The sequence below is a fragment of the Excalfactoria chinensis genome, chromosome 1, assembly GCF_039878825.1.
Source record: "Excalfactoria chinensis isolate bCotChi1 chromosome 1, bCotChi1.hap2, whole genome shotgun sequence".
Lineage (NCBI taxonomy): Eukaryota > Metazoa > Chordata > Aves > Galliformes > Phasianidae > Excalfactoria > Excalfactoria chinensis.
The window spans coordinates 1,441,313-1,466,845 of NC_092825.1; the positions used below are offsets into that span (position 1 = coordinate 1,441,313).

At 50.8% G+C, this 25,533-nt stretch overlaps 3 protein-coding genes across 3 annotated transcripts in view; 2 read left to right on the plus strand and 1 right to left on the minus strand.

Annotated features, from left to right (window-relative positions):
• EXOC4 (exocyst complex component 4) overlaps positions 1-25,533 on the minus strand; it is a 390,126-nt gene that overhangs the window by 210,753 nt on the left and 153,840 nt on the right. The window lies entirely within an intron of this gene.
• Positions 1,458-6,710, plus strand: LOC140259279 (uncharacterized). Its single transcript, XM_072350429.1, has 7 exons — positions 1,458-1,560; positions 4,110-4,201; positions 4,293-4,394; positions 4,655-4,779; positions 5,510-5,623; positions 5,775-5,893; positions 6,058-6,710. Exons 1-7 carry the CDS (start codon positions 1,458-1,460, stop codon positions 6,708-6,710), a joined length of 1,308 nt encoding a protein of 435 aa, XP_072206530.1.
• On the plus strand, positions 10,706-13,629 carry LOC140259394 (uncharacterized). The gene is made up of 7 exons (XM_072350644.1): positions 10,706-10,748; positions 11,029-11,120; positions 11,212-11,313; positions 12,104-12,210; positions 12,429-12,542; positions 12,694-12,812; positions 12,977-13,629. Exons 1-7 carry the CDS (start codon positions 10,706-10,708, stop codon positions 13,627-13,629), a joined length of 1,230 nt encoding a protein of 409 aa, XP_072206745.1.

A 25,533-nucleotide genomic window follows, 5' to 3' on the forward strand; every position in this document is an offset into this window, starting at 1 on the left:
CCCAGTCAGACACCCCAAAATCTATGACATCGAAACAGCCATGTGCAAGCACAATGTGCTGGCTCCAATCCCAACTGTCCAACACAATAAACCCAACCATCCCAACCCTATTTCTTTGTCTGCTGCTTCTTCTTTGCTTGTGCTGAGCTGGGCAGAGTTAGGCGCTGGGATCACAGGGTTTTCTCCTCCTGAGACCAGCCCAGTGGCTGTGCAAAGGGGAATTGGGTAGAGCAGAACTAGATGAAGTTCAACAAGGCTAAGTGCAGGGCCCTACAGCTGGGGAGGAAGAAGCACGTGCTTCTACAAAGTCAGGAGGTGACCTGCTGGAAAGGAGTTTGTGGGGAAGGATCTGGGTTCCCTGCTGGCCAGTGGGGTGCTCAGGTGCCATCAGAGTGTCCTTGTGGGCAAGAAGACCCGTGGCAGCCTGGGCTGCATTCAAATAAGCGTGGCCAGGTGGGCAAAAGGAGTTCTCTCCCTCTACTCTGCCCCTGTGAGGTCACATCTGGAGTCCCGTGTCCAGTTCTGGGCTCTGCAGCTCGAGAACCACAGGGAAATACTGGAGAGTCCAGCAATGGACTGCAAAGACAACGAGGGGCCTGCAGGAGCACCTGTCTCAGCAGGAAGGGCTGATACACCTACTGCTGTTTAGCTTGCAGTAGCCTGAGATGGGATCTAATCAGTGCTTAGTGATACTTCAGTGGTGGCCGCCAAGAGGATGAGGCCAAACTTTATTCCTTGCTGCCCTGCAACAGCACCAAGGAGCATTAGGCACTAACTCTTCCGTAGGAACGTGACCAAACACTTCTTTACAGTGAGGGTGACCCAACACTGGGACAAGCTGTCCAGAGAGCTTGTGGACTCTCCTTATTCCTGAGATATTCAGAAGACGCCTGGATGCTTTTAAGTGCAGGCTGCTGGAGTCCCAGTGTGGAGCTGTTGGAGCAAAGCTAGAGGAGGGCCACAAAGTCTGCCAGAGGGCTGGAGCACATCCATCTCCTGCAAGGACAGGATCTCTGAGCTGGGGCTCTTCAGCCTGGACAAGAGAAGGCTCAGAAGAGACTGGCAGCTGCCAGAGGGACATAAGAGGGACTTCAATAATTCACAATTAAAGATCCGTCCAGAAAAGGACCGCTGTGGGTGCGGCCTACATCAGGCCGCTGCCTGAGTGGCTGAGGCGGTGGGGGCGTTTACACAACAAGAGCGGGAGGTTTGAACGGGCAGAAACCCGTAAGAAATCCCTGATGGCGGAGATGAGCTGCTTTGGAGCGTTCCCGTCCAGATCCTCAGCGACTGATGGCGAGGTACAGAGCGGTTTCGGTCGGTTCCTTTCTCGAGGGATACTCCGGGATCTCGGAGCAGCCCGGCGGCCCTCGCCATTGCGGCTGCCACGGGGCGGGCGTTGCCACGGCAACGGCTCTGCCTCCACGGCCTCTGCCTAGAAAAGGCCTTGGGGAGGGATGGGACGCCTCACGTTCAAGCGACTGCCCAGTGAGGAGGCTTCTCATCTCACTGGGAAGCGAGTGACAAGTGCAGGGGCACCTGTTAACGGCCTGCTGACGGGCAAGGCTGCGGCCATGGCTACCAGCAGCAGGGCAGAAGCACGGCAGGCACACCCCTTGAAGGCTAACCTAATGGGGCCTGGGAGTCTGCTGGTTTGCCACGGCTGCACGTGTCAAAGGAAGGCTGCATCAAGAATCACAGAATCATTGAATTACCCAGGTTGGAAAAGACCGTGAAGATCATCAAGTCCAGCTGCAGCCCAACCATAGTACCCTAACTCTAACGACCCTCTGCTAAATCTTATCCCTGAGCACCACATCCAAACGGCTCTTAAACACATCCATGGATGGTGATTCAACCACCTCCCTGAGGAGCCCATTCCAGTACCTAACTACCCTTTCTGTAAAGAAGTCCTTCCTAATATCCAACCTAAACTTGCCCTGGCACAACTTGAGGCCATTTCCCCTCATAATGTCACTTGTCACCAGTGAAAAGAGACCTGCCCCACTCTCACTGTAAGCACCATTCAGGTAATGGAAGATGGCAATAAGGTCTGCCCTCAGCTTCCATTTCCCAAGACCAGCCAACCCCAGCTTCCCTAGCCTCTCCTTGTAGGGTTGATTCTCCAAGCCCTTCACGAGCCTTGCTGCCCTTCTCTAGACCTGCTCCAGTACCTCCATGTTGTTCCTGTAATGAGGTACCCAAAACTGAACACAGTACTCGAGGTGAGGCCTCACCAATGCCAAGTACAGAGGAAGGATGACTCCCCTAGTCCTGATCACGACACCATAAGAAATATTTGGAGAGCCAAACTTGAGCACCCAAAACCAAGATGCTAGTGCTCAGGTCTCTGGCTGCAGTGAGTGCCAGAGCCTGGCCTTTGCAGTGCTAGGTGATGGAAACAGAGCTTGTGTTAGATGTGAGCAGCTAGATGACGTACTCAGCCTTGTGTCTGACCTGAAGGAGGAGGTGGAGAGGCTGAGGAGCATTAGAGAATGTGAGAGGGATGCTGACTGCTGGTGCCAGTTAACAAGAGGTTCAACAGCTACATACGCAGGGGGAAAAAGACCAGGGGGAGTGTTCTCCCTCCGATAAGTGAGAACAGAGACACAGGAGGTTCAGATGTGATATCTGGAGGAAGTTTTTCGCTCAGAGGGTGGTGACACACTGGAGCAGGTACCCAGGGAGGTGGTGGATGTCCCGTCCCTGGAAGCATTCAAGGTCAGGCTAAACGGGGCTTTGAACAACCTGGGCCAATGGGAGGTGCCCTGGTCTTTATCAGGGGGCTTGGAAGTAGATGATCTGAAAAGTCCCTTCCAACTCAAACTGTTCCATGATTCAAACGGAAATGAAACAGTGCGCCGCTATGGTTTCCAAACACGTGAGCTTGCACAGCTTGGATGGGATTCATAACCTAACCTGCAAACATGGGAGGACAATCACAAATTCACCAAGGATCTGGATGAGGGGACAAAGCGTACCCCTGGCACGTGTCTGGGAGTGGAGGGCAAGCCAGAAGACAGTGCTGCCATTTAAATACAGTTAGCCACGGTGAGAGCTGGACACAGAGGAACCTGGTGGGGTTTACAAAGTACAAGTGCAAGCTGGTATCCAGGGGCCGGGGAAGATACGCACACATCAAACCGGGATAGGGGCTGACCTGCTGGAGAAGAGCCCTGCACGGAAGGACATGGGAGTCCTGGTGGACTCCAGGATGGCCGTTCCCACCTACTGGAGGTGATCCTTGTCAGCCGTGAAGGAGAGGTATACTTCCAGAGAAGATGTGGTGGGTTACCCTGGCAAGCAGGCAGCATGGAGAAAGGTATTGAGCAATGGAGGGAATGAGCTGTGCTGGATCAAGTGTTTGAAGTGAATCAAAAACATCAGCCTTGATCTCAATGGCTTTTGTTGTTTGTTTCACATGGAAACGTGGTTCTTTATTGAGTGGTACGTTCTGTGAGTTAGCATCATCTGAGATAACAGTGGACACAGCTTTGAAAGAAAGAGGGGCGATCAACACAGTGTGTTGGGAGGAACTTCTTTCCAAGGCTGCCCAGAGAAGCTGTGGGGCTGCCACCATCTTGCTTGGGAGCCAAGGGCCCACAAGGGCCCACAGCTGCCATGGGGCGGTGACCGTGATGTCACAGTGGGTGTCAGGGAGCGGCCATTGTGACGCGTGCAGTTGGAGCAGAGCAAAGGCTGCCGGGCTCAGGCCGAGCATCAGTGCGGTTTGGTGAAGCGAGGAGAGAGCAGGGACTCTCGCAGTGCTCACTGTTACCGCACAACATGTCAGAGAGGAAGAGGAAGGCCTCCAGCTCGGAGGAGCCAGGTGAGGCCACAACATCCCTGTGCACAGCTCCCGACGCTGGGCAGAGGGGTGCTGGGGCTCTGCCTGCGGCTGAGAGCTGGGAGGGGAGGAAGGGGCAGGCAGGAGCTCCCAGACAGGACCAGCATTGGCTGTGGCTGCCTCGGGTGGGCCTGCCACGGCCCCTTCCCCTCCACCAACTCCAGCCAGCACGGCAGGCACAGAGCAGCAGTGAGGGTCCCACTGGGGTCACCAGGCCCCACCAGGTGATCACTGCTGCTCACATTTGCTCTCTCCTCTGCAGCGTGCGTGCTGTGTCGCCGTGCCGATGTCGACCAGAACATCGTTGGCCGCACGTTTAACCAGATATTATTTTGGGTCCATGAGTTCTGCTTGGTGAGTTCCCTCAAGCGATCCTGACCGCTTCCCGCTGGGATGCTGCCCTCCTTCCTGGCCTCATGAGATCCTGCTCTTGTCTCTCCTCCAGATGTTTGCCAACATCTCTTTTGATGAGACACTCAGTCCAGCAGGAACTCTGGGCATTGACAATGCCGCCCTCACGCGCAAAGTCAAGCAGGCAAACCAGCAGGTGAGGACCTGAACGGAGCAGGTAGATTGGTGCCAGGAGGGGCTCACATCAGCTTAGCCTGGACCCAAAGAAAGCAATCGCAGCCCATCCAACCAGGACAAAGTCCTGCCTTTGGAGATGCTCCCTGTCCCAGCCTGCTCCAGGCTGCTTCATCAAGAGTGGCCCAGCAATTCCCACACCCCGTGCCCAGCCCAGAGCTGTGGGGCTGCCCGTGGAGGCCCAGAACCTGACACTGAATTTGGCCGTTCTGCTCTTTCCAGCAATGCTGTGTTTGTGGCGAGAGGGGGGCAGCCATCACGTGTGCAGAGAGTGGATGCCAACGGAGCTTCCACCTGCCCTGTGCCAAGGACAGGCAATGCATCACCCAGTACTTTGGGCAGTACAGGTAAGGGCTGTCAGCAGCAGCCAAGCCAGGGAGGATCCTGCAGGGACGGCTCCCAGCAGCCTGTCACAGCCTGAGCCAGAGCCTGGGGGCTCCATCCTGCCCCTCTGCCCTCCTCACAGCACTTCTCAGCGTGCCCATCCCTTCCATCTTCCCCCAGGTCCTTCTGCTGGGAGCACGGCCCTCGACAGACAGCAGCTCCAGCAAAAGGCACCACCTGCAGCATCTGCCAGGGGACTGTGGGGAACAAGGCATCCTACCGCAGTCTGGTGTGCCCATTGTGCAAACACACCTGGTTCCACCGGGGATGCATCCAGGTAGGAGTCCCCCCCTCACCCTGCAGGCACGCTTGCTGCTCAGCAGCACCAGGCACCGCTCACGCTCACCTTGCTTGTGCTTCTCCTGCAGCGACAGGCCTGGAGTGATGGCACGGCATTCTTCGGGTGCCCTGGCTGTCACAACAACAGCCTGTTTTCTATGGAAATGGCCGTCCATGGGATCCACATCCCAGACAGGTTGGTGTCCTTCTGCCAAATCATCCAGATCAGAAGGCGCAAGCGCTGGGCCTGTCCACGCAGTGTCTCGGCAGGCCTCAACCTTGGCTGTCACAGGAGCACATGCCTTAGCTTCATGGAGAAGCTGGAAATGGGGTTGGGCTGGATGAGATGTGATGACCTTAGGTCTCCTGCTGGGGACGCTGGGGACTCATCACTTTCCCACGCTTCTTTTGTAGAAAACCAGGATGGGAGGAAAATCAGGCATATACTGCAGTTGTACGGAGGAACAGGTCCTGCGATGCTGTCGTGTGCTTCTACCATGGAGGCAGGTGGCAGGCAGAAGAAGAAGGGTGAGTGACCACAGCAGCTGTCTGGGGCTCTGTGGGGGATCTCAACCTGAGCACAGGCTGGGAGAGTAAGGACTGAGCACCAGAGATGTGCCAAGCACTCCCTGGCTTGGCTGGCTTAGTCCTCATGCCCACAACCCCTTTGCTTCCCCAGGCCCTGGCAGCTGATCAAGTGCAGCTCCTGTAGAGCGGAGAACACCCACCGAGAGTGCTCCCACTCGTGCATCAGAATGAACATGTGGGACTGCGACAGATGTGCTGGCCTGGGAACATGTAAGGGGCAATGAGTTGCATGGCAGCGGGCTGGGCCAGGCAAGGCCTGGCAGCTCGTGCTCAGGGCAGCTCAGCCAGAGTCTGTCTGCCCCAGGAGGGATGGCAGCCTGTCCCTACCTGGGGCTACACGTTCCTCCCGCTAACCTTCCCGCCTCCCCTTACAGCCGCCAGCACCATCTCGGTGCTTGCTGCACTCCGCGCTGCCAGCCAGGAGAGCCTGCAGCCATCCCACAGCCCCCAGGAACCTGAGGACAGCAGGACAAGCCCCACCAGCCAGGTTGCACTGGGGCCATCGCAAAGTTCCCAGCTGCCAGAGACCAGCGAGCTGGGAACAGAACGTCGGGTGATGTTCTCAGCTGTTCCTGGTCTTCAGGATGCATGTGAGGAGGGCCCAGCACACCATGGGAGCAGCCATACGACCACCCCGGGCACTGAAGGCAGCTCCCACACCTCCACCAGGCGGGACACATCAACAGCCTCCAGAGCAGCCACTGCGGCTGCATGCAGAGGGCGTCCCAGGCAGCGGGGAACGAGCCGGACACGAAGCCGCTCCCCGCTGCAAGGTCGGGCCCCAGCTTCCCAGAGCCCGACCAGAAGACCTCAAGGCAGCAGGCGCACACCAGCTCCAGCTGCTCTGAGCACAGCCCGCAGCACCACCAGACCAGCCACAGGGAGGTCCTTCAGGGCTTCCCTGCCATCAGATGCTGCGGAATGGTCCAGGCAGCCACAGGAAGCCCGCATGCAAAGCCGTTCCACAGCGGCACATCGAGCCACAAATGTCCAAAGTTGGCTCAGAAGAGGCTGCAGGAGACGGTAGAGGCTGTCCCAGGAATGAAGTCACTCCTGGATACAATATCAAATCCGCCCTCCACCACCTAGACCCCAGAATTACATCCGGGCATCTGATCCAACAGTGTGGTCTGTCCAGGCACGAAGCCACTCCTGGGTCCAAGATCAATCCAACATCCAAAGCCCTCCCGAAAATCAGTACAAAACTAGATGGCTTGGAAGCAGATCCAACAGTGGGAGGATCCCAGGCATGAAGTCACTCCCAGATGTAACATCATCATCATCCCTCCACCCCATCCCAGTCAGACACCCCAAAATCTATGACATGGAAACAGCCATGTGCAAGCACAATGTGCTGGCTCCAATCCCAACTGTCCAACACAATAAACCCAACCATCCCAACCCTATTTCTTTGTCTGCTGCTTCTTCTTTGCTTGTGCTGAGCTGGGCAGAGTTAGGCGCTGGGATCACAGGGTTTTCTCCTCCTGAGACCAGCCCAGTGGCTGTGCAAAGGGGAATTGGGTAGAGCAGAACTAGATGAGATTCAACAAGGCTAAGTCAGGAGGTGACCTGCTGGAAAGGAGTTTGTGGGGAAGGATCTGGGTTCCCTGCTGCCCAGTGGGGTGCTCAGGTGCCATCAGAGTGTCCTTGTGGGCAAGAAGACCCGTGGCAGCCTGGGCTGCATTCAAAGGAGCGTGGCCAGGTGGGCAAAAGGAGTTCTCTCCCTCTACTCTGCCCCTGTGAGGTCACATCTGGAGTCCCGTGTCCAGTTCTGGGCTCTGCAGCTCGAGAACCGCAGGGAAATACTGGAGAGTCCAGCAATGGACTGCAAAGACAACGAGGGGCCTGCAGGAGCACCTGTCTCAGCAGGAAGGGCTGATACACCTACTGCTGTTTAGCTTGCAGTAGTCTGAGATGGGATCTAATCAGTGCTTATTGATACTTCAGTTGTGGCCGCCAAGAGGATGAGGCCAAACTTTATTCCTTGCTGCCCTGCAACAGCACCAAGGAGCATTAGGCACTAACTCTTCCGTAGGAACGTGACCAAACACTTCTTTACAGTGAGGGTGACCCAACACTGGGACAAGCTGTCCAGAGAGCTTGTGGACTCTCCTTATTCCTGAGATCTTCAGAAGATGCCTGGATGCTTTTTAGTGCAGGCTGCTGGAGTCCCAGTGTGGAGTCGTTGGAGCAAAGCTAGAGGAGGGCCACAAAGACTGCCAGAGGGCTGGAGCACATCCATCTCCTGCAAGGACAGGATCTCTGAGCTGGGGCTCTTCAGCCTGGACAAGAGAAGGCTCAGAAGAGACTGGCAGCTGCCAGAGGGAGGTAAGAGGGACTTCAATGAGTCAAAATTAAGGATCTGTCCAGAAAAGGACCGCTGTGGGTGCGGCCTACATCAGGCCGCTGCCTGAGTGGCTGAGGCGGTGGGGGCGTTTCCACAACAAGGGCGGGAGGTTTGAACGGGCAGAAACCCGTAAGAAATCCCTGATGGCGGAGATGAGCTGCTTTGGAGCGTTCCCGTCCAGTTCCTCAGCGACTGATGGCGAGGTACAGAGCGGTTTCGGTCGGTTCCTTTCTCGAGGGATACTCCGGGATCTCGGAGCAGCCCGGCGGCCCTCGCCATTGCGGCTGCCACGGGGCGGGCGTTGCCACGGCAACGGCTCTGCCTCCACGGCCTCTGCCTAGAAAAGGCCTTGGGGAGGGCTGGGACGCCTCACGTTCAAGCGACTGCCCAGTGAGGAGGCTTCTCATCTCACTGGGAAGCGAGTGACAAGTGCAGGGGCACCTGTTAACGGCCTGCTGACGGGCAAGGCTGCGGCCATGGCTACCAGCAGCAGGGCAGAAGCACGGCAGGCACACCCCTTGAAGGCTAACCTAATGGGGCCTGGGAGTCTGCTGGTTTGCCACGGCTGCACGTGTCAAAGGAAGGCTGCATCAAGAATCACACAATCATTGAATTACCCAGGTTGGAAAAGACCTTGAAGATCATCAAGTCCAGCTGCAGCCCAACCATAGTACCCTAACTCTAACGACCCTCTGCTAAATCTTATCCCTGAGCACCACATCCAAACAGATCTTAAGCACATCCAGGGATGGTGATTCAACCACCTCCCTTGGGAGCCCATTCCCGTACCTAACCACCCTTTCTGTATAGAAGTTCTTTCTAATATCCAACCTAAACTTGCCCTGGCGCAACTTGAGGCCATTTCCCCTCGTCCTGTTACTTGTCACCAATGAGAAGAAACCTGCCCCGCTCTCACTGTAGGAACATTTCGGGTACTGGAAGAGCGCGATAAGGTCTGCCCTCAACCTCCTCTTCCTCAGACTAAACAGCCCCAGATTCCTTAGCCTCTCCTCATAGGGTTGATTCTCCAAGCCCTTCATGAGCCTCGTTACCCTTCACTGCACCTGCTCCAGTACGTCCATGTATTTTCTGTAATATAGTGTCCAAAACTGAACACAGTACTCGAGGTGAGGCCTCACCAATGCCAAGTACAGGGGCAGGATGACTTCCTTAGTCCTGCTCACCACACCATAGGAAATATTTGTTTTGAGGTCCCAAAACCAAGATGCTAGTGCTCAGGTCTCTGGCTGCAGTGAGTGCCAGAGCCTGGCCTCTGCAGTGCTAGGTGATGGAAACAGAGCTTGTGTTAGATGTGAGCAGCTAGATGACGTACTCAGCCTTGTGTCTGACCTGAAGGAGGAGGTGGAGAGGCTGAGGCGCATTAGGGAATGTGAGAGGGATGCTGACTGCTGGTGCCAGTTAACAAGAGGTTCAACAGCTACATACGCAGGGGGAAAAAGACCAGAGGGAGTGTTCCCCCTCCGATAAGAGAGAACAGAGACACAGGAGGTTCAGATGAGATATCTGGAGGAAGTTTTTCGCTCGGAGGGTGGTGACACACTGGAGCAGGTACCCAGGGAGGTGGTGGATGTCCCGTCCCTGGAAGCATTCAAGGTCAGGCTAAACGGGGCTTTGAACAACCTGGGCCAATGGGAGGTGCCCTGGTCCTTACCAGGGGGCTTGGAAGTAGATGATCTGAAAAGTCCCTTCCAACTCAAACTGTTCCATGATTCAAACGGAAATGAAACAGTGCGCCGCTATGGTTTCCAAACACGTGAGCTTGCACAGCTTGGATGGGATTCATAACCTAACCTGCAAACATGGGAGGACAATCACAAATTCACCAAGGATCTGGATGAGGGGACAAAGCGTACCCCTGGCACGTGTCTGGGAGTGGAGGGCAAGCCAGAAGACAGTGCTGCCATTTAAATGCAGTTAGCCACGGTGAGAGCTGGACAAAGAGGAACCTGGAGGGGTTTACAAAGTACAAGTGCAAGCTGGTATCCAGGGGCCGGGGAAGATACGCACACATCAAACCGGGACAGGGGCAGACCTGCTGGAGAAGAGCCCTGCACGGAAGGACATGGGAGTCCTGGTGGACTTCAGGATGGCCATTTCCACCTACTGGAGGTGATCCTTGTCAGCCGTGAATTAGAGGTATCCTTCCAGAGAAGATGTGGTATGTTACTCTGGCAAGCAGACAGAATGGAGAAAGGTGTTGAGCAACGGAGGGAATGAGCTGTGCTGGATCAAGTGCTTGAAGAGAAACAGAAACATCAGCCTTGATCTCAATGGCTTTCGTTGTTTGTTTCACATGGAAACGTGGTTCTTTATTGAGTGGTACGTTCTGTGAGTTAGCATCATCTGAGATAACAGTGGGCACAGCTTTGACAGAAAGAGGGGCGATCAACACAGCGTGTTGGGAGGAACTTCTTTCCAAGGTTGCCCAGAGAAGCTGTGGGGCTGCCACCGTCTTGCTTGGGAGCCAAGGGCCCGCGCCCACAGCTGCCATGGGGCGGTGACCGTGATGTCACAGTGGGTGTCAGGGAGCGGCCATTGTGACGCGTGGAGTTGGAGCAGAGCAAAGGCTGCCGGGCTCAGGCCGAGCATCAGTGCGGTTTGGTGAAGCGAGGAGAGAGCAGGGACTCTCGCAGTGCTCACTGTTAACGCACATCATGTCAGAGAGGAAGAGGAAGGCCTCCAGCTCGGAGGAGCCAGGTGAGGCCACAACATCCCTGTGCACAGCTCCCGACGCTGGGCAGAGGGGTGCTGGGGCTCTGCCTGCGGCTGAGAGCTGGGAGGGGAGGAAGGGGCAGGCAGGAGCTCCCAGACAGGACCAGCATTGGCTGTGCCTGCCTCGGGTGGGCCTGCCACGTCCCCTTCCCCTCCACCAACTCCAGCCAGCACGGCAGGCACAGAGCAGCAGTGAGGGTCCCACTGGGGACACCTGGCCCCACCAGGTGATCACTGCTGCTCACATTTGCTCTCTCCTCTGCAGCGTGCGTGCTGTGTCGCCGTGCCGATGTCGACCAGAACATCGTCGGCCGCACGTTTAACCAGATATTGTTTTGGGTCCATGAGTTCTGCTTGGTGAGTTCCCTCAAGCGATCCTGACCGCTTCCCGCTGGGATGCTGCCCTCCTTCCTGGCCTCATGAGATCCTGCTCTTGTCTCTCCTCCAGATGTTTGCCAACATCTCTTTTGATGAGACACTCAGTCCAGCAGGAACTGTGGGCATTGACAATGCCGCCCTCACGCGCAGGGTCAAGCAGGCAAACCAGCAGGTGAGGACCTGAACAGAGCAGGTAGATTTGTGTCAGGAGGGGCTCACATCAGCTTAGCCTGAACCCAAAGAAAGCAATCGCAGCCCATCCAACCAGGACAAAGTCCTGCCCTTGGAGATGTTCCATGTCCCATCCTGCTCCAGGCTGCTTCATCAAGAGTGGCCCAGCAATTCCCACACCCCGTGCCCAGCCCAGAGCTGTGGGGCTGCCCGTGGAGGCCCAGAACCTGACACTGAATTTGGCCGTTCTGCTCTTTCCAGCAATGTTGTGTTTGTGGCGAAAGGGGGGCAGCCATCACGTGCGCAGAGAGTGGATGCCAACGGAGCTTCCACCTGCCCTGTGCCAAGGACAGGCAATGCATCACCCAGTACTTTGGGCAGTACAGGTAAGGGCTGTCAGCAGCAGCCAAGCCAGGGAGGATCCCGCAGGGACGGCTCCCAGCAGCCTGTCACAGCCTGAGCCAGGGCCTGGGGGCTCCATCCTGCCCCTCTGCCCTCCTCACAGCACTTCTCAGCATGCCCATCCCTTCCATCTTCCCCCAGGTCCTTCTGCTGGGAGCACGGCCCTCGACAGACAGCAGCTCCAGCTGAAGGCACCACCTGCAGCATCTGCCAGGGGACTGTGGGGAACAAGGCATCCTACCGCAGTCTGGTGTGCCCATTGTGCAAACACACCTGGTTCCACCGGGGATGCATCCAGGTAGGAGCCCCCCCCTCACCCTGCAGGCACGCTTGCTGCTCAGCAGCACCAGGCACCGCTCACGCTCACCTTGCTTGTGCTTCTCCTGCAGCGACAGGCCTGGAATGATGGCAGGGCATTCTTCGGGTGCCCTGGCTGTCACAACAACAGCCTGTTTTCTATGGAAATGGCCGTCCATGGGATCTACATCCCAGACAGGTTGGTGTCCTTCTGCCAAATCATCCAGATGAGAAGGCGCAAGCGCTGGGCCTGTCCACGCAGTGTCTCGGCAGGCCTCAACCTTGGCTGTCACAGGAGCACATGCCTCAGCTTCATGGAGAACCTGGAAATGGGGTTGGGCTGGATGAGATGGGATGACCTTAGGTCTCCTGCTGGGGATGCTGGGGACTCATCACTTTCCCACGCTTCTTTTGTAGAAAACCAGGATGGGAGGAAAATCAGGCGTATACACCAGTTGTACAGAGGAACAGGTCCTGCGATGCTGTTGTGTGCTTCTACCATGGAGGCAGGTGGCAGGCAGAAGAAGAGGGGTGAGTGACCACAGCAGCTGTCTGGGGCTCTGCGGGGGATCTCAGCCTGAGCACAGGCTGGGAGAGCAAGGACTGAGCACCAGAGATGTGCCAGGCACTCCCTGGCTTGGCTGGCTTAGTCCTCATGCCCACAACCCCTTTGCCTCCCCAGGCCCTGGCAGCTGATCAAGTGCAGCTCCTGTAGAGCGGAGAACACCCACCGAGAGTGCTCCCACTCCTGCATCAGAATGAGCATGTGGGACTGCGACAGATGTGCTGGCCTGGGAACATGTAAGGGGCAATGAGTTGCATGGCAGCGGGCTGGGCCAGGCAAGGCCTGGCAGCTCGTGCTCAGGGCAGCTCAGCCAGAGTCTGTCTGCCCCAGGAGGGATGGCAGCCTGTCCCTACCCGGGGCTACACGTTCCTCCCGCTAACCTTCCCGCCTCCCCTTACAGCCGCCAGCACCATCTCGGTGCTTGCTGCACTCCGCGCTGCCAGCCAGAAGAGCCTGCAGCCATCCCACAGCCCCCAGGAACCTGAGGACAGCAGGACAAGCCCCACCAGCCAGGTTGCACTGGGGCCATTGCAAAGTTCCCAGCTGCCAGAGACCAGCGAGCTGGGAACAGAACGTCGGGTGATGTTCTCAGCTGTTCCTGGTCTTCAGGATGCATGTGAGGAGGGCCCAGTACACCATGGGAGCAGCCATACGACCACCCCGGGCAATGAAGGCAGCTCCCACATTTCCACCAGGCGGGACACAACAACAGCCTCCAGAGCAGCCACTGCGGCTGCACGCAGAAGGCGTCCCAGGCAGCGGGGAATGAGCCGGACACGAAGCCGCTCCCCGCTGCAAGGTCGGGCCCCAGCTTCCCAGAGCCCGACCAGAAGACCTCAAGGCAGCAGGCGCACACCAGCTCCAGCTGCTCTGAGCAGAGCCCGCAGCACCACCAGACCAGCCACAGGGAGGTCCTTCAGGGCTTCCCTGCCATCAGATGCTGCGGAATGGTCCAGGCAGCCACAGGAAGCCCGCATGCAAAGCCGTTCCACAGCGGCACATCGAGCCCCAAATGTCCAAAGTTGGCTCAGAAGAGGCTGCAGGAGACGGTAGAGGCTGTCCCAGGAATGAAGTCACTCCTGGATTAAACATCAAAGCCAGCATCGCCCCACCACCTAGACCCCAAAATTACATCCGGGCAGCTGATCCAACAGTGTGGTCTGTCCAGGCACGAAGACACTCCTGGGTCCAAAATCAATCCAACATCCAAAGCCCTCGAAAATCAGTACAAAACTAGATGGCTTGGAAGCAGATCCAACAGTGGGAGGATACCAGGCATGAAGTCACTCCGAGATGTAACATCATCATCATCCCTCCACCCCATCCCAGTCAGACACCCCAAAATCTATGACATGGAAACAGCCATGTGCAAGCACAATGTGCTGGCTCCAATCCCAACTGTCCAACACAATAAACCCAACCATCCCACCCCTATTTCTTTGTCTGTTTCTGCTTCTTTGCTTGTGCTGAGCTGGGATCTGCTCAGAATGGTGGCGGAGCTAAAGGTGGAGAGGCTGGGGAGCATCTGGGATTGAGAGGGACACAGGATGGTGGAGACACACTCTGCCATCCTTTTGGGAAAGGCACCAGGAGATGTTCCTCAGGGCGAAGCCATTCCCCAGGGGCACATCCAGCCCCAAGTATGCACATCTAGCCCTGAGGAGGCTGCAGGAATCAGTTCCAACAGTGTCCTTGTAGAAAAAATACCAATGACAGCCTGGGGTGTAATGAAAAGAGATTGGCTAGCAGGGCGAAAGAAGTTCCACGTACACTGTTACAGGTAAACTGCTATAGCAGCGGAGCTGGACTTATCTCATATCCCTTCCAACCCAATGTGACTCACCAACTGTATGCAGCTGGTTTGTTTCCCAAATGTTTTTCAAAATAGCTGTCCTGGACTTCTTTTCCCCTTCCTATTATTATTTATTATTTTAACAAAGATAACATTAGCAATCCTTCGATTGAAAACAAATCTGGTACGTGGAGACAAGGCAACACTTATCCATCTTAATTATTCAACATCGTTCTGCCTTTACATATTTACAACAGCAACAGAACAGCCTTATCCCTCATCTGTGCGTACACTAGTGTGAATTAATTCATTTCCCAGCAATATGCAGAATGATCCCTACTAATAACATGGGTTTTCCCCAAGGGAACTGCAATGGATTGTCCATGGCAGCGCACAAAATGCACAAAACCAACTCCCAGCTCCTGCAGGGATTATCAGATTGCTCGGAGTATGACCTGTCAGGCAGCATTTTTCAACCTGTTCATCCATAATCTCTTTTAGATGGGTTTCCCCACCTCCTTATGCTTCCTGCTTTGTTTTGCCTGAAATTCAATCAAAGATGAATTAGGTTGTAGAAAACGACCAACACTGTGGCTATTAAGTCACTAGAAATTGTAGACCCCTGTGTTAATTTTGCTATAGCTTTCATTTCTTGCATTTTAATGCAAAATTGCCTCCCTCTGGAGACTGCCACCGATATTGGCATGAAATCGCAAGGGGCTCAAAGTGAACTCCAGCACCAATAAAAACGAGGTAACTCAACCCGAGCACACATTAGGAATTGCAGGAAAACAGACGGAACTTTAATCACAATTCTCTCAAATACAACCTGGGATTTAGAAATGCTGTTATTCCTGGATATGACCCTAATATGGTGCTTAATCAAAGCTAGCGCTAGCGCAAGAAATAACCCGGTGACTTTAATAAAAAACAATTTCACAGGAGTCAGTGTGTCAGGATCACACCACACCTAATACAACAAGCTCTAGAAAGGAGAATGTCCGGGCTTTGCTGCATGTTTCTGTACATTTCTAAAGACGTGGCACTGAAGATTCCTCCTAAATTTTGACCAGTTAACTCCTATTTGCTCCGCTTTCTACATTACCATCTTTATTTGCTGTTACTGCTGTGCATGTATAAAGGTACATGTATAAAAAGCCATTCACACAGCAGTCATTTCCTTATTTTAAAAGACCTTCATCAGCAACAACAGCCTTTCCTTCACTGATAGCATCCTAATGCACTGAGTGCCAAGCCAAGTCTAACGGCTGCAATTAGGCATCAAGGCGGCAGAGGAATGGGCACGAAACCAAGTTGTTCCCATGTCAAGGTGTACACTCCCTAAGAGTGGAAGTTTCTTCTTGCAGCAATGCTGAGAAGCCCGGAAAACAGTATTTCCAAGCTGTGTTCTATCATCTGTCACTGCAGTCCGGAAATCCAAGATTCTCTCTTTAAAAATAGATATAAGACGTTCTGCATCTGAAAGGAGTGAAGGAGTACTGAGTTCAGAGGTCCCCCTCTGCTGTGGTCTTAACCTTTCAGCTTCAAAGAGCCACAAAACTTAGCTTTGAAAAACTAACGCTCATCAAGAAAAGAATCAGAGGCAGAAGAATCCTCATCTGATGGGGAGGACTGCTCAGACAGCACTTTCCCTCCTGTTTTTCCCCTACAAGGGCTACTTACAAGTGAGGAAAGCAGCCAGGCTCCAACACAGAAAGGGAGCTGTGTTATTCCGAGTGACACTCAGTAATACAAAGGTCCCACAACACAGGAGAAACTGCAGAACTAAATGGCTTCCCACCTCCCCCAGAATTTTAAGATCTATATTACACTCCTACAGCAAGGTGCTGTGCCGCAGGGTGCAGAGAAAGAAGTTACCTGTTGGCACCAAGGAGTGGGCAAGCACGGGTCCTCTGTGGGTTCTGCACCCCAAAAGCTGATGGCAAGTCCAGCTGTTCAACAGAACATTGCTGGGCAATCGCAATGACACTCCACGCTCCAACCCATGGCCTTTGATATAAATCAATGCACTGACATCAGCTAAAAATTGCTTGCTCTTCAAGAAGGAACTTCCATCCTTTTCCAAGAATCACAGGACCATTAAGGTTGGAAAAGACCTCTGGGATCCTCCAGTCCAACCACTCACCTACCACCAATAGTGCCCACTAAATCATGTCCCTGAGTACCACATCTACACGTCTCTTGAATGCCAATAGGGATTCTGACTCCACCACTTCATGGCAGCCAGTCTAATGGCAGCCTGTCTAATGCCTAAACACTCTTTCTGAGAAGAATTTCTTCCTAATATCCAACCATTTAATAATGGGATTTTTAGGTACGGCTGTTGCTTGACTCAGCTATCCAAGTGCACAGAAAGTCAACAGGTGTAGGAAGGAAAGGTGACTGAGTGCCCCTTGCCACCAACCAGCTGATGGAGTGAAGATCTCCCCTATTTATACACACACACACAAAACTTGGTCATGTTCGAGTAGAAGAAGAGTCCGGAAGAAGTAAGGCTGGAAACCATCAGCCTCTGACAGCCACCTTTGCCACTGAGGCTACAAGGCCTGCCAACAACTACCCCTGAATCAAACCTAATGCAAAACAGCTTTATAGCATTAAAACAAAGCTATGCTCTCCAAGCACACCACGCAATAACTGGTTAAACCAATGGCTTTGCCTGTAGAATAGAATTACAACAGGGACTTTGGCTGCAGAGGTTAATACCTGCTAAGATCCCTAACTGGCAGAAATGTGAGAGTAGATGTAATGCTGTAAACTCTGCCAGAAGACTGGTGCCTATTACTAGAATGCAACGTGACATGCCCCTTATGGGATCACTGCAGATGAAGGTGCAAAGGTACCTACTCTCTTCTGCTGCAAAGGAAAAATGACAAAGCCCTTCAGTGCTGGGCTGCGATGCTCCCACTTAACTCAAAGACTGCAGAGGAGAATGGTGGAGAGAAGCAGCTGAAGACAGAAAAAATATCATACAAACATCCATTATTCTAAAAATAATTGGATTCTGAACAAGATTGTCACGGCTGCTACTTTTGTCGCATGCACCACACCCTAGGCCAGACCTCTGAGTAACCCACTGCTATTTTTACACCTTTCTTTGCCAGGTAACATCCTTTCCTAATGACGGTTTTAAATGTACCCATGTTCAATGGACTACTGCTTTATACTACACATTTAAGCACTGCAGCGTACCCTCCTTTTCCAGCCGTCCTGTTGAACTAATTCAAACTATTGCCAGCTTTACCTACAAGAAAAGATGCTCCAAGCTTCAAGGAGACAGCTACAGCTTCACCGGGGGAGGAAATGCACAAAGCACAAAGAAGCTATTCTAACAATGAGAGAAATGTCAAGAAATAGAAATGTCAAATCCCTTAGGGTGCATTAAAAAAAAAAACCAACTCCAGTTCATCTCCAAGCAGTGTATTTTGTAATGAAATTACGCTCCATAGCCATCCCCTGGGGGAAACCTGCTCCAACTAATCAGGCTGTTGTTTTTAAAGTTCAAAACAAATGCAAGAAGGGCTACGCAGCATTCATGCCCTCGCTGCCAAGAGCTCCGTTTAACTCTTCACATGCATAAGATTCTTTCACCACCAGGAACCACAAAAAGCTTCTGTGTGTCAATACTGAAATAGCTCAAGATACTGAATGCTCTCCTTGATGCTTACCACTTAGGGCATCTTCGCTCTGTCTTTTAAATCAGCCTTTCAAAGCTCCCCGGCAGCGAATCAAAAAGGCTCTTCTACCCTTCTTCAATCCTCCAAAAGCCTTTGCAATGCCGTCATTTCTCATGATGTCCCTCACATTCTTGGCAGGGACAGCTCATGATTCTGCCAAATTCCCTTCTTTTTTTTTAAAATCAGACTTATCCTAGAATCAAAGAATGGCTCGGGTTGGAAGGGACCTTAAAGCTCATCTAGTCTCAACTCCCTGCTATGGGCAGGGCTGCCACTCAGCAGATGAGGCTGCCAGGGGTTATCCAACCTGGCCTCCAACAACTCCAGGGACACGGCACCGTAGTAGAAATGGTCACTGATTTACAGCAGCAGAACTCAGGTTGCTTCCCATCCTTTGAAATGCTTAAATATCAACAGCGATCACCTCCGTTGAGAATGCAATCAGCTAGGTGGCATCACAATCCATTTTAAGTGGTTCAACTTCATCATCTTGAAGGCCTTTTCCACCTCAGATGACGCCATACTTCATTTCAAGCTCCGTTACATGCCTTCAGCACAGCTTCAAAGCAAGTGACTGAAGCACTCGTGGCTTCTTCTGCAGCTTCAGTGCCACAGAATAACAACAGCAGTTTTTACACCGATGCAATTTCATCTCTTCCCAGTTCTTCCTGGTATGCATGAATTGAGTCGAACAAAATAGATACACTAAATGCAATCTGGTCCAAAATCTCTGGGTATCACTGTTTCACAGCATCCAGACCTACATCATAAGTCCAGATGCTATAAAAAGTCAAAATTGCCTTAAGAACAGTAAGCACTTGGAACTTCTCACTAGCCAGGTTCTATGTACAAAATGTCCTAGTTTTCAGTCACCTCTTGTAACAAATCAAAAGGAGAGCTATCATAGAACTGATTTAACTGAAGTGCATTTTGGGGTGGGCACATCTATAAGCACGAGTCCATGCAAATATTACCGAGGGATGAATTTGGTGGCTCAGGCACAGAAATGGTGGACAGCTCTGCTGTATACAAGCCAGAGCATACCAATATCTACTGGCACCAATGAACACCTCTGAATTTCCCACTCTTGTGAAATGAACACAACCCCAGTTCCCTCAGACATTCCCCATAACATTTGTGCTCCAGACCCTTCTCTGGACATGCCCCAGGGCTCAATTCCTTTCTTGTAGTGAGGGACCTAAAACTGAACACAGTAAGCCCTCTTACTTAGACCGGAGCATACTGTCAGTTATTTCTACGTTATGTTTAGCTCCACGCAAAGTAACAGCCAAAAGGCTTGTATCCATTCAGTTAATTGTGTACCCTGAACAGTTTCATTACTTGTGTTCATATAAATGAGATGTATGCTCTTCTTCTTACCGATAATTAAAAAGAAACATCAGATTTCTTCTCCCTTGTTATCCTTGTAGAATTCCTCTCCATTAGCAAAACCAGTTGTAAGGGCTGGATGAATAATTCTCGGGCAACCATTCATAATGCTTTACTGCTAGAAGATCTGCACACTCCTCTTCAGGACTGTTCACCAACTGGAGATATTTACTAGCTGCCCGCAACCTGACTATTTAGGTACCACTTAAACCTTCGCTTTCTTTAATTTAAAGCCAGCAGGAAGCTGTAGTCTAAGCTGGCAACACCAAATTGTGCTCACTGCAATGAAGCTGATAGGGAAAATGGTAAAGTTCTCAGCCAATATGCTACTCATTTATCCCCTGTACAGCCCCGAACCATGACCCATGTAGGGGTGTTAGACTTTGTGAAATCATAAACAGTAGAGTAAGACAAAAATAGTGCTGACATTGTCATTTAGTAGTTAATAAGTTGGTGATCATGAGACAGATGGAATGGACTGGTCTAGCTTGGATAGCTTGGATGAAAGAAGATCATGAGACAGATGGAATGGACTGGTCAAGACCGGATAGCTTAGATGAAAGAAGAATAACACGTGAAGCATGAAAACCGGCGCAAACCAGATCCTAAGATGGGAAACAGCATTGAAGAAGAAGAACTGATGATCTATTAATAATTAGTCTTGAGAATGGATAACATAAGTGATGTCATGTTTTTCTGATCATATAAATATAGGACCTTCGTATAGCTTGGATGCCATTCACTAGGAGTGACCTGAGCTCTGTATGTCTGCTGTACTGAGCTTGTTAATAAAATCAACACTAGAGTACCCATGAGTTTGAGTCTCTCCCTGGTGTCCCTGTCCGCAACAGAAGCTGATGAAATGAAACGAGTATGGTTGAAGAAATCACTGGGATGGAGCAAATGTGGAGCCAGTGGTGTCTTCTTCAAGGAGAACACTGGAGCCTCTGCACCCTGAAAACCAAAAGGCAATTCCTTCTCCACATCCACTCCCCCTCCGCTCCTCCCTGCATTTAAATAAAACAGTTTATGGGTGTTTGGAGACCTAAAAACCCAAGTATCACTCCATCATTAATATTTTAATTGAAGGCATGAATATTCATGGCCCTTTTGCTTCTTTAGAGGACAAGATACGATAATTAAATAATTCTAATATGTAAATGTGTTCCTGCCATGACACCTTGCCTTCATCTACATTACAAAACCAAGGCATTTTTAGCTCTTTCATTATTTATGTAATTCAGATTCTTTCAGCATGTTTTTTTTTCTTCCCTCCTTCCAGACTGACAAGAGTTATTGAACACAGACCACACTTTCTGAGTTACAGCAGTAATTATGGACTATTTCTTCTCGACTTTGCCCATTTTGGAGGATTTTCATGTCGTTGTTTTGTTTTTTTTGTCTGACATCTCCTGTTTCCAAGTTAATTTCAACAGTATCTCTAAAACCTGATATCTGCCACAAGCCCAGGAGAACAGCGTCAAGCACAGAGTTATTAAAGATTTCATCATTTCTCAGACTTCAAGAATGCTCCGGTAACAACAAAAATGTATTGGTTTCTACAAGAGACAATAGCAGTAGCTTCTTCCTACAGTAAAGATCACATTTCTTTCATTTGCAGCTCAAACTGACCACAGCAAACAGGGGCTGATTCTGGAAAACATTCCCTGTAACTGCTTTGAAAGTCCCCCATTTAAATACAAACTGAATTAAAAACATGAAGCGTGTCAAATGAGGATAAAAAACTGGAAAGGATTTCCAGGGTCATTAAGTTTCTCCTTCAGCAACTGAGCCCCATCTCCCACATCTGCCCCTCTGTAACCATCATAAGCACAAACACCAGACGTTTCTGGCCTTCACTGCTCAGAGCTCACTCCTCTACTTCTTAGAAACCTTCTTCCAACCCTTGGATTAAATCTATTTTTGGCTGGTTTTCACCTCTCTGTAGCAATACCATTTACTGTTTACTAGCAAGTAGCTCTTCACCCCCACTTGAGGAACATCATGCCTTTGGTAAACATCACCTTACTGACTACTTTGCTGGTATGAAATGATCTTTTTCCCCCTCACCCATAACAGAAGCAGCCAGAAACTGCACCCACTGTTCCAGAATCTCAGGGACTTACACAGTGACATTAATGCCTTCCAATCTCTGCCTGGGTTGCATTTGCCTTTTTTTTTTTCTTCCTCCCCTGAGCAGCATTACTTGAGCATCTCAAAGTCACTCTGTAATCAACTGGTGGTATAATCACCACTTCTTCTCCTCCGTCATTTCCAATTGATTAGCTCCTAGTTTATAGCTGAAATTTCTCAAACCCCATGTGTGTGTACCCTGCATTTCATCCCACTGAAGTGGGATTCCATCCTCTTCCTAAGACTCTGGTTCCTAAGGTCACCCAACTTCTGCTGGGTATTTCATCATCATCACCACCCCTATAGGAAAGCAAGTCATTAAAATACATCCTAAGACAAACATAATGAGAAAGACGAGTCCTCAAGACCATTGAAGACACCAGGTAACAGATTGACAATTAAATACAAATAGTATTTGAGAACAAACTTCAGTGCAGCTTCCACTGATTTTGGATAGAAATCCCAAAGCTGAGAAAGACCCCCAAATCATCCATTCCAACCGTCCACCTATCGCCAATAGTTCCCACTAAATCACGTCCCTCGACATGACCTTCCTGTGCAGAATTCGTTCTACATAAAACCATTTGACAGCCAATGAGATGGAATAGAGACCGCCAGAGATCCAAAGCACTCCACTTTTAACTATGGTTTGGTCCAACTTTAGCTGGACTTTTCTGGGCTGGGTTGAGCAACTTTGGCATCCTGCAAGGCAAGGCAGATGGTACATTCTTTCCTTTTTACATAGTTCTTTTTTTTTCATCTCCATCGAAATGCAAAAAAAAAGTAATTTTCAAGAGTAATTAATCTCTCCGATTATATTAGAAAACAGAGCAGTGCTGAAACAGTGCAGACCTTGCTGGAAGTCTGACTTTATTGCAAAGCCATCAATCCCAGGACTGACTACCCACAATAGTAGATCAAATAATCTGGAGCAGCTACAGCAGGGTAGGGAAGAGCAACACAAGCACTTGAGGCACTCAAACCACGGAGGGTTTCCCAGCGGTGTTCGGAGAGCTTTCAAATCTCCTGTGACACAAAGATGCTTAACACGGATAGCATGGAAAGAGGCCAACAGCTGCTGTGTATTTGGTCTTCTTGCCAATGGCTGCGTGTGCTGCTGATGCTGGCACGCTCAGATGTTTCCTGGTGAGCTTCGTTGTGTCTGGTTTGGCATTCCTAATAGGTACTACAATAAAACCTCCCTCCCAGAGCGTGTCAAACGAGCACTGCTTACCCCACATGCACAGAGTTCATGGGTTTGTTGTTTGTTTTTTTATTCCAAAGTGAGGATTTTTTATATATCACTTCTTTCCCTGAAGGTTCAATACCATCTTTTGATAATTCCTCTGTATGCAGAAGACTGAGAGAAAGTGATGAAAACAGAGTAATTCAGCCTTCTAACTAAGGAACTTGCATAAAAGTGGGTTATAACGTGGCTGTGCTATGGTTAGATGTAGAGATGTCCAACAAAGCAAGTTGGAGCCCCAGGAAAGCAGCAGGATGGCCACAATCAGGCCCTACTATTATCCAGATCATGCAGAAGCCAAGCAAGGGTCTGCCCACCCACCCCATCCATGCCAGCAAGGAGAACCTCAAGAGTAATCTTCATCCCCTAACAACAGAAAACATTAATGTTTTTGACAATTCTGATTATAAATGCTGTGAAGCACCAGGAAGAATGGATTCTGCAAGTCCCAGCCTAGGACTTATTTTAGCATATTTAATTCTAGGCTGGTATCAACCCGATTTCACTCATGCAATTGTTGCTGATCTCAGCATCCAGGTCAGGACTGGGACAGTCATTTGAGAGCCATCTTTGCCATCTAGAGATCCTCACTTCCAAAACAGAGCTGCAAGCAAAAACAAAAGAAAGCAGCTGGAAGAAGCGCAGAAGATGATATCCATCTGCCCCAATATCTTCCCACTAAAACAAGAAAACAAGAAATCAAGGTCTGAAAATTCCAAGCGAAGGAGAAGGAGTGGTGGCACTGATAAATTCATCAAGGAAATTAAGTAAGGAACAGAGAAAAACAGCCATATGACTTAAAAACAGCAAAACACCGCAGCACACACACGGACACTGAGTCAAAGGAAACCAGTGCACACTGATGGAGATGCAAGAGGCATCTCGAGCTCCAAATCCATCCACATCCCCCACTGAAAGGTGGTGGCAGACTTACCCATCCCCTGGCCTGCTCCCCTCGTGCATCCCAGTCCAACCATGCTGAGATATTCCTCCAGATACATATATATACGCGCATACACACATCAGTTACCATTTTTCTGTAATTAAGCCTAGCACGCTACGCAACCATAACGAGATGTTGATTAATTTACTGATTTGATTTAAACGTATCCTAGTTGCGTCAATCTCCTCCCTCCAGATCTTCTGAACAACCTTCACTCCTTTAAATAAGGCTGGGGATGTAATCATTTCCTTTTCCTTTTCACATATGCAGATAGGACAATTATCCAGACGTCCCTCAGAATGGCTTGCAACAGCAGGAAATTCACTGTAAGCCCGTTTGCCGCATGCACTGGCTGAATGTACAAATCTGATCACGCGTGATAAGCTTGCTAAAGATATTACAGTGCTCCCTAGGTCACTGCAGAGAGAGCCAAGAGCTAAGACAGCAAGGAAAGTCTTGACTCAGAGGGTGGTGAGGCACTGGCAAAGCTGCCCAGAGAAGCTGAGGACGGTCCATCCCTGGAACATCCCTTGAGACATTCTGGGTAGAGGTGCCATCCAGAATAACAGAGTTTGGAGGGATTCATTGCTTGTTTCTCACTGGATTTGTAACAGCCATGTGTTGCCCCTCTTGGATGATGATCAGAGGGCTGGAGAACCTCTCCTATGAGGAAAGGTTGAGTGAACTGGGATTGTTTGTCCTGGAAAAGAGAAGACTCTGGGGAGACCTCATTGTGGCCTCCCAGTACTTGAAGGGAGTATATACTTAAACAGGAAGGGGAATGACTGATTACACGGGCAGACAGTGATAGAACAAGGGGGAATGGTTTTAAACTGAGACAGGGGAGGTTCAGGTTAGATATTAGGAAGAAGTTTTTCACCCAGAGGGTGGTGTCACACTGGAACAGGTTGCCCAAGGAGGCTGTGGATGCCCCATCTCTGCAGGCATTCAAGGCCAGGCTGGATGTGGCTCTGGGCAGCCTGGTCTTGTGGTTGGTGACCCTGCACATAGAAGGGGAGCTGAAACCAGGTGATCATTGTGGTCCTTTTCAACCCAGACCCTTCTATGATTCTCTGATATGATTCTATGAAAACATGAAGCACTGTGAGGTAGAATAGAACCAAACTCACACCCAGCAGGTCAGCCAAGCCATCCTCAACCCAGATCTGCAGGCAATTTGTGGTCTGCAAAATCCACTCCCATAAACCAACTTACCCTGTCTGCAGCTGCTAAACTGAAATAAAGGGATACCATAAATAAATTGGCTGCTTTCCTGTCTTCTGGTTTGTATTTTTTTTTCCTCCAGAGCTGTCAGGGGGTTCTTAAATGATTGAAGACCATCGGTTAAAAAAACAAAAAACAAACAAAAAAACCCCTGAAATTTAAGTGACCTAAATGCCATTTCTTTAAAGACAATATCTGCCAGCCCTCACAAAGACTACAGACCCTAATATTTCCGTTCTGGGCCATATGTGCCATTCTCAGGCAAAAATAAATTTGTTAACAAGTCTGCAAGAGCAGTTGGCACCCACTTATGCCAGTCTGTACGAACATCTTGAGACTTTCTTTAATAGGAAAAAAAAAGAAAAGAAGAAGAAAAAAAAAACAACCCAAGAATGTTTCAGGAAAGTACAAACCCAGCAGAACATGCTTAGGATGCAAGGGGAAAAAATAGTCATTTAAAGACATATTTTATATTCTTCCGCTAATAGAGAACAGAAAAGCGTTGGCAAAGTTTGTTGTCCGTAAACGTGGG

Coding starts and splice junctions, on each gene's coding strand:
- LOC140259279 (XM_072350429.1), top strand. CDS start 1,458: ATGGGACGCCTCACGTTCAAGCGACTGCCCAGTGAGGAGGCTTCTCAT. Junction 1,561..4,109: donor TGTTAACGGCCTGCTGACGG/GCAAGGCTGCGG, acceptor TCTCCTCTGCAG/CGTGCGTGCTGTGTCGCCGT. Junction 4,202..4,292: donor GGGTCCATGAGTTCTGCTTG/GTGAGTTCCCTC, acceptor TCTCTCCTCCAG/ATGTTTGCCAACATCTCTTT.
- LOC140259394 (XM_072350644.1), top strand. CDS start 10,706: ATGTCAGAGAGGAAGAGGAAGGCCTCCAGCTCGGAGGAGCCAG. Junction 11,121..11,211: donor GGGTCCATGAGTTCTGCTTG/GTGAGTTCCCTC, acceptor TCTCTCCTCCAG/ATGTTTGCCAACATCTCTTT. Junction 12,543..12,693: donor TGGCAGGCAGAAGAAGAGGG/GTGAGTGACCAC, acceptor TTGCCTCCCCAG/GCCCTGGCAGCTGATCAAGT.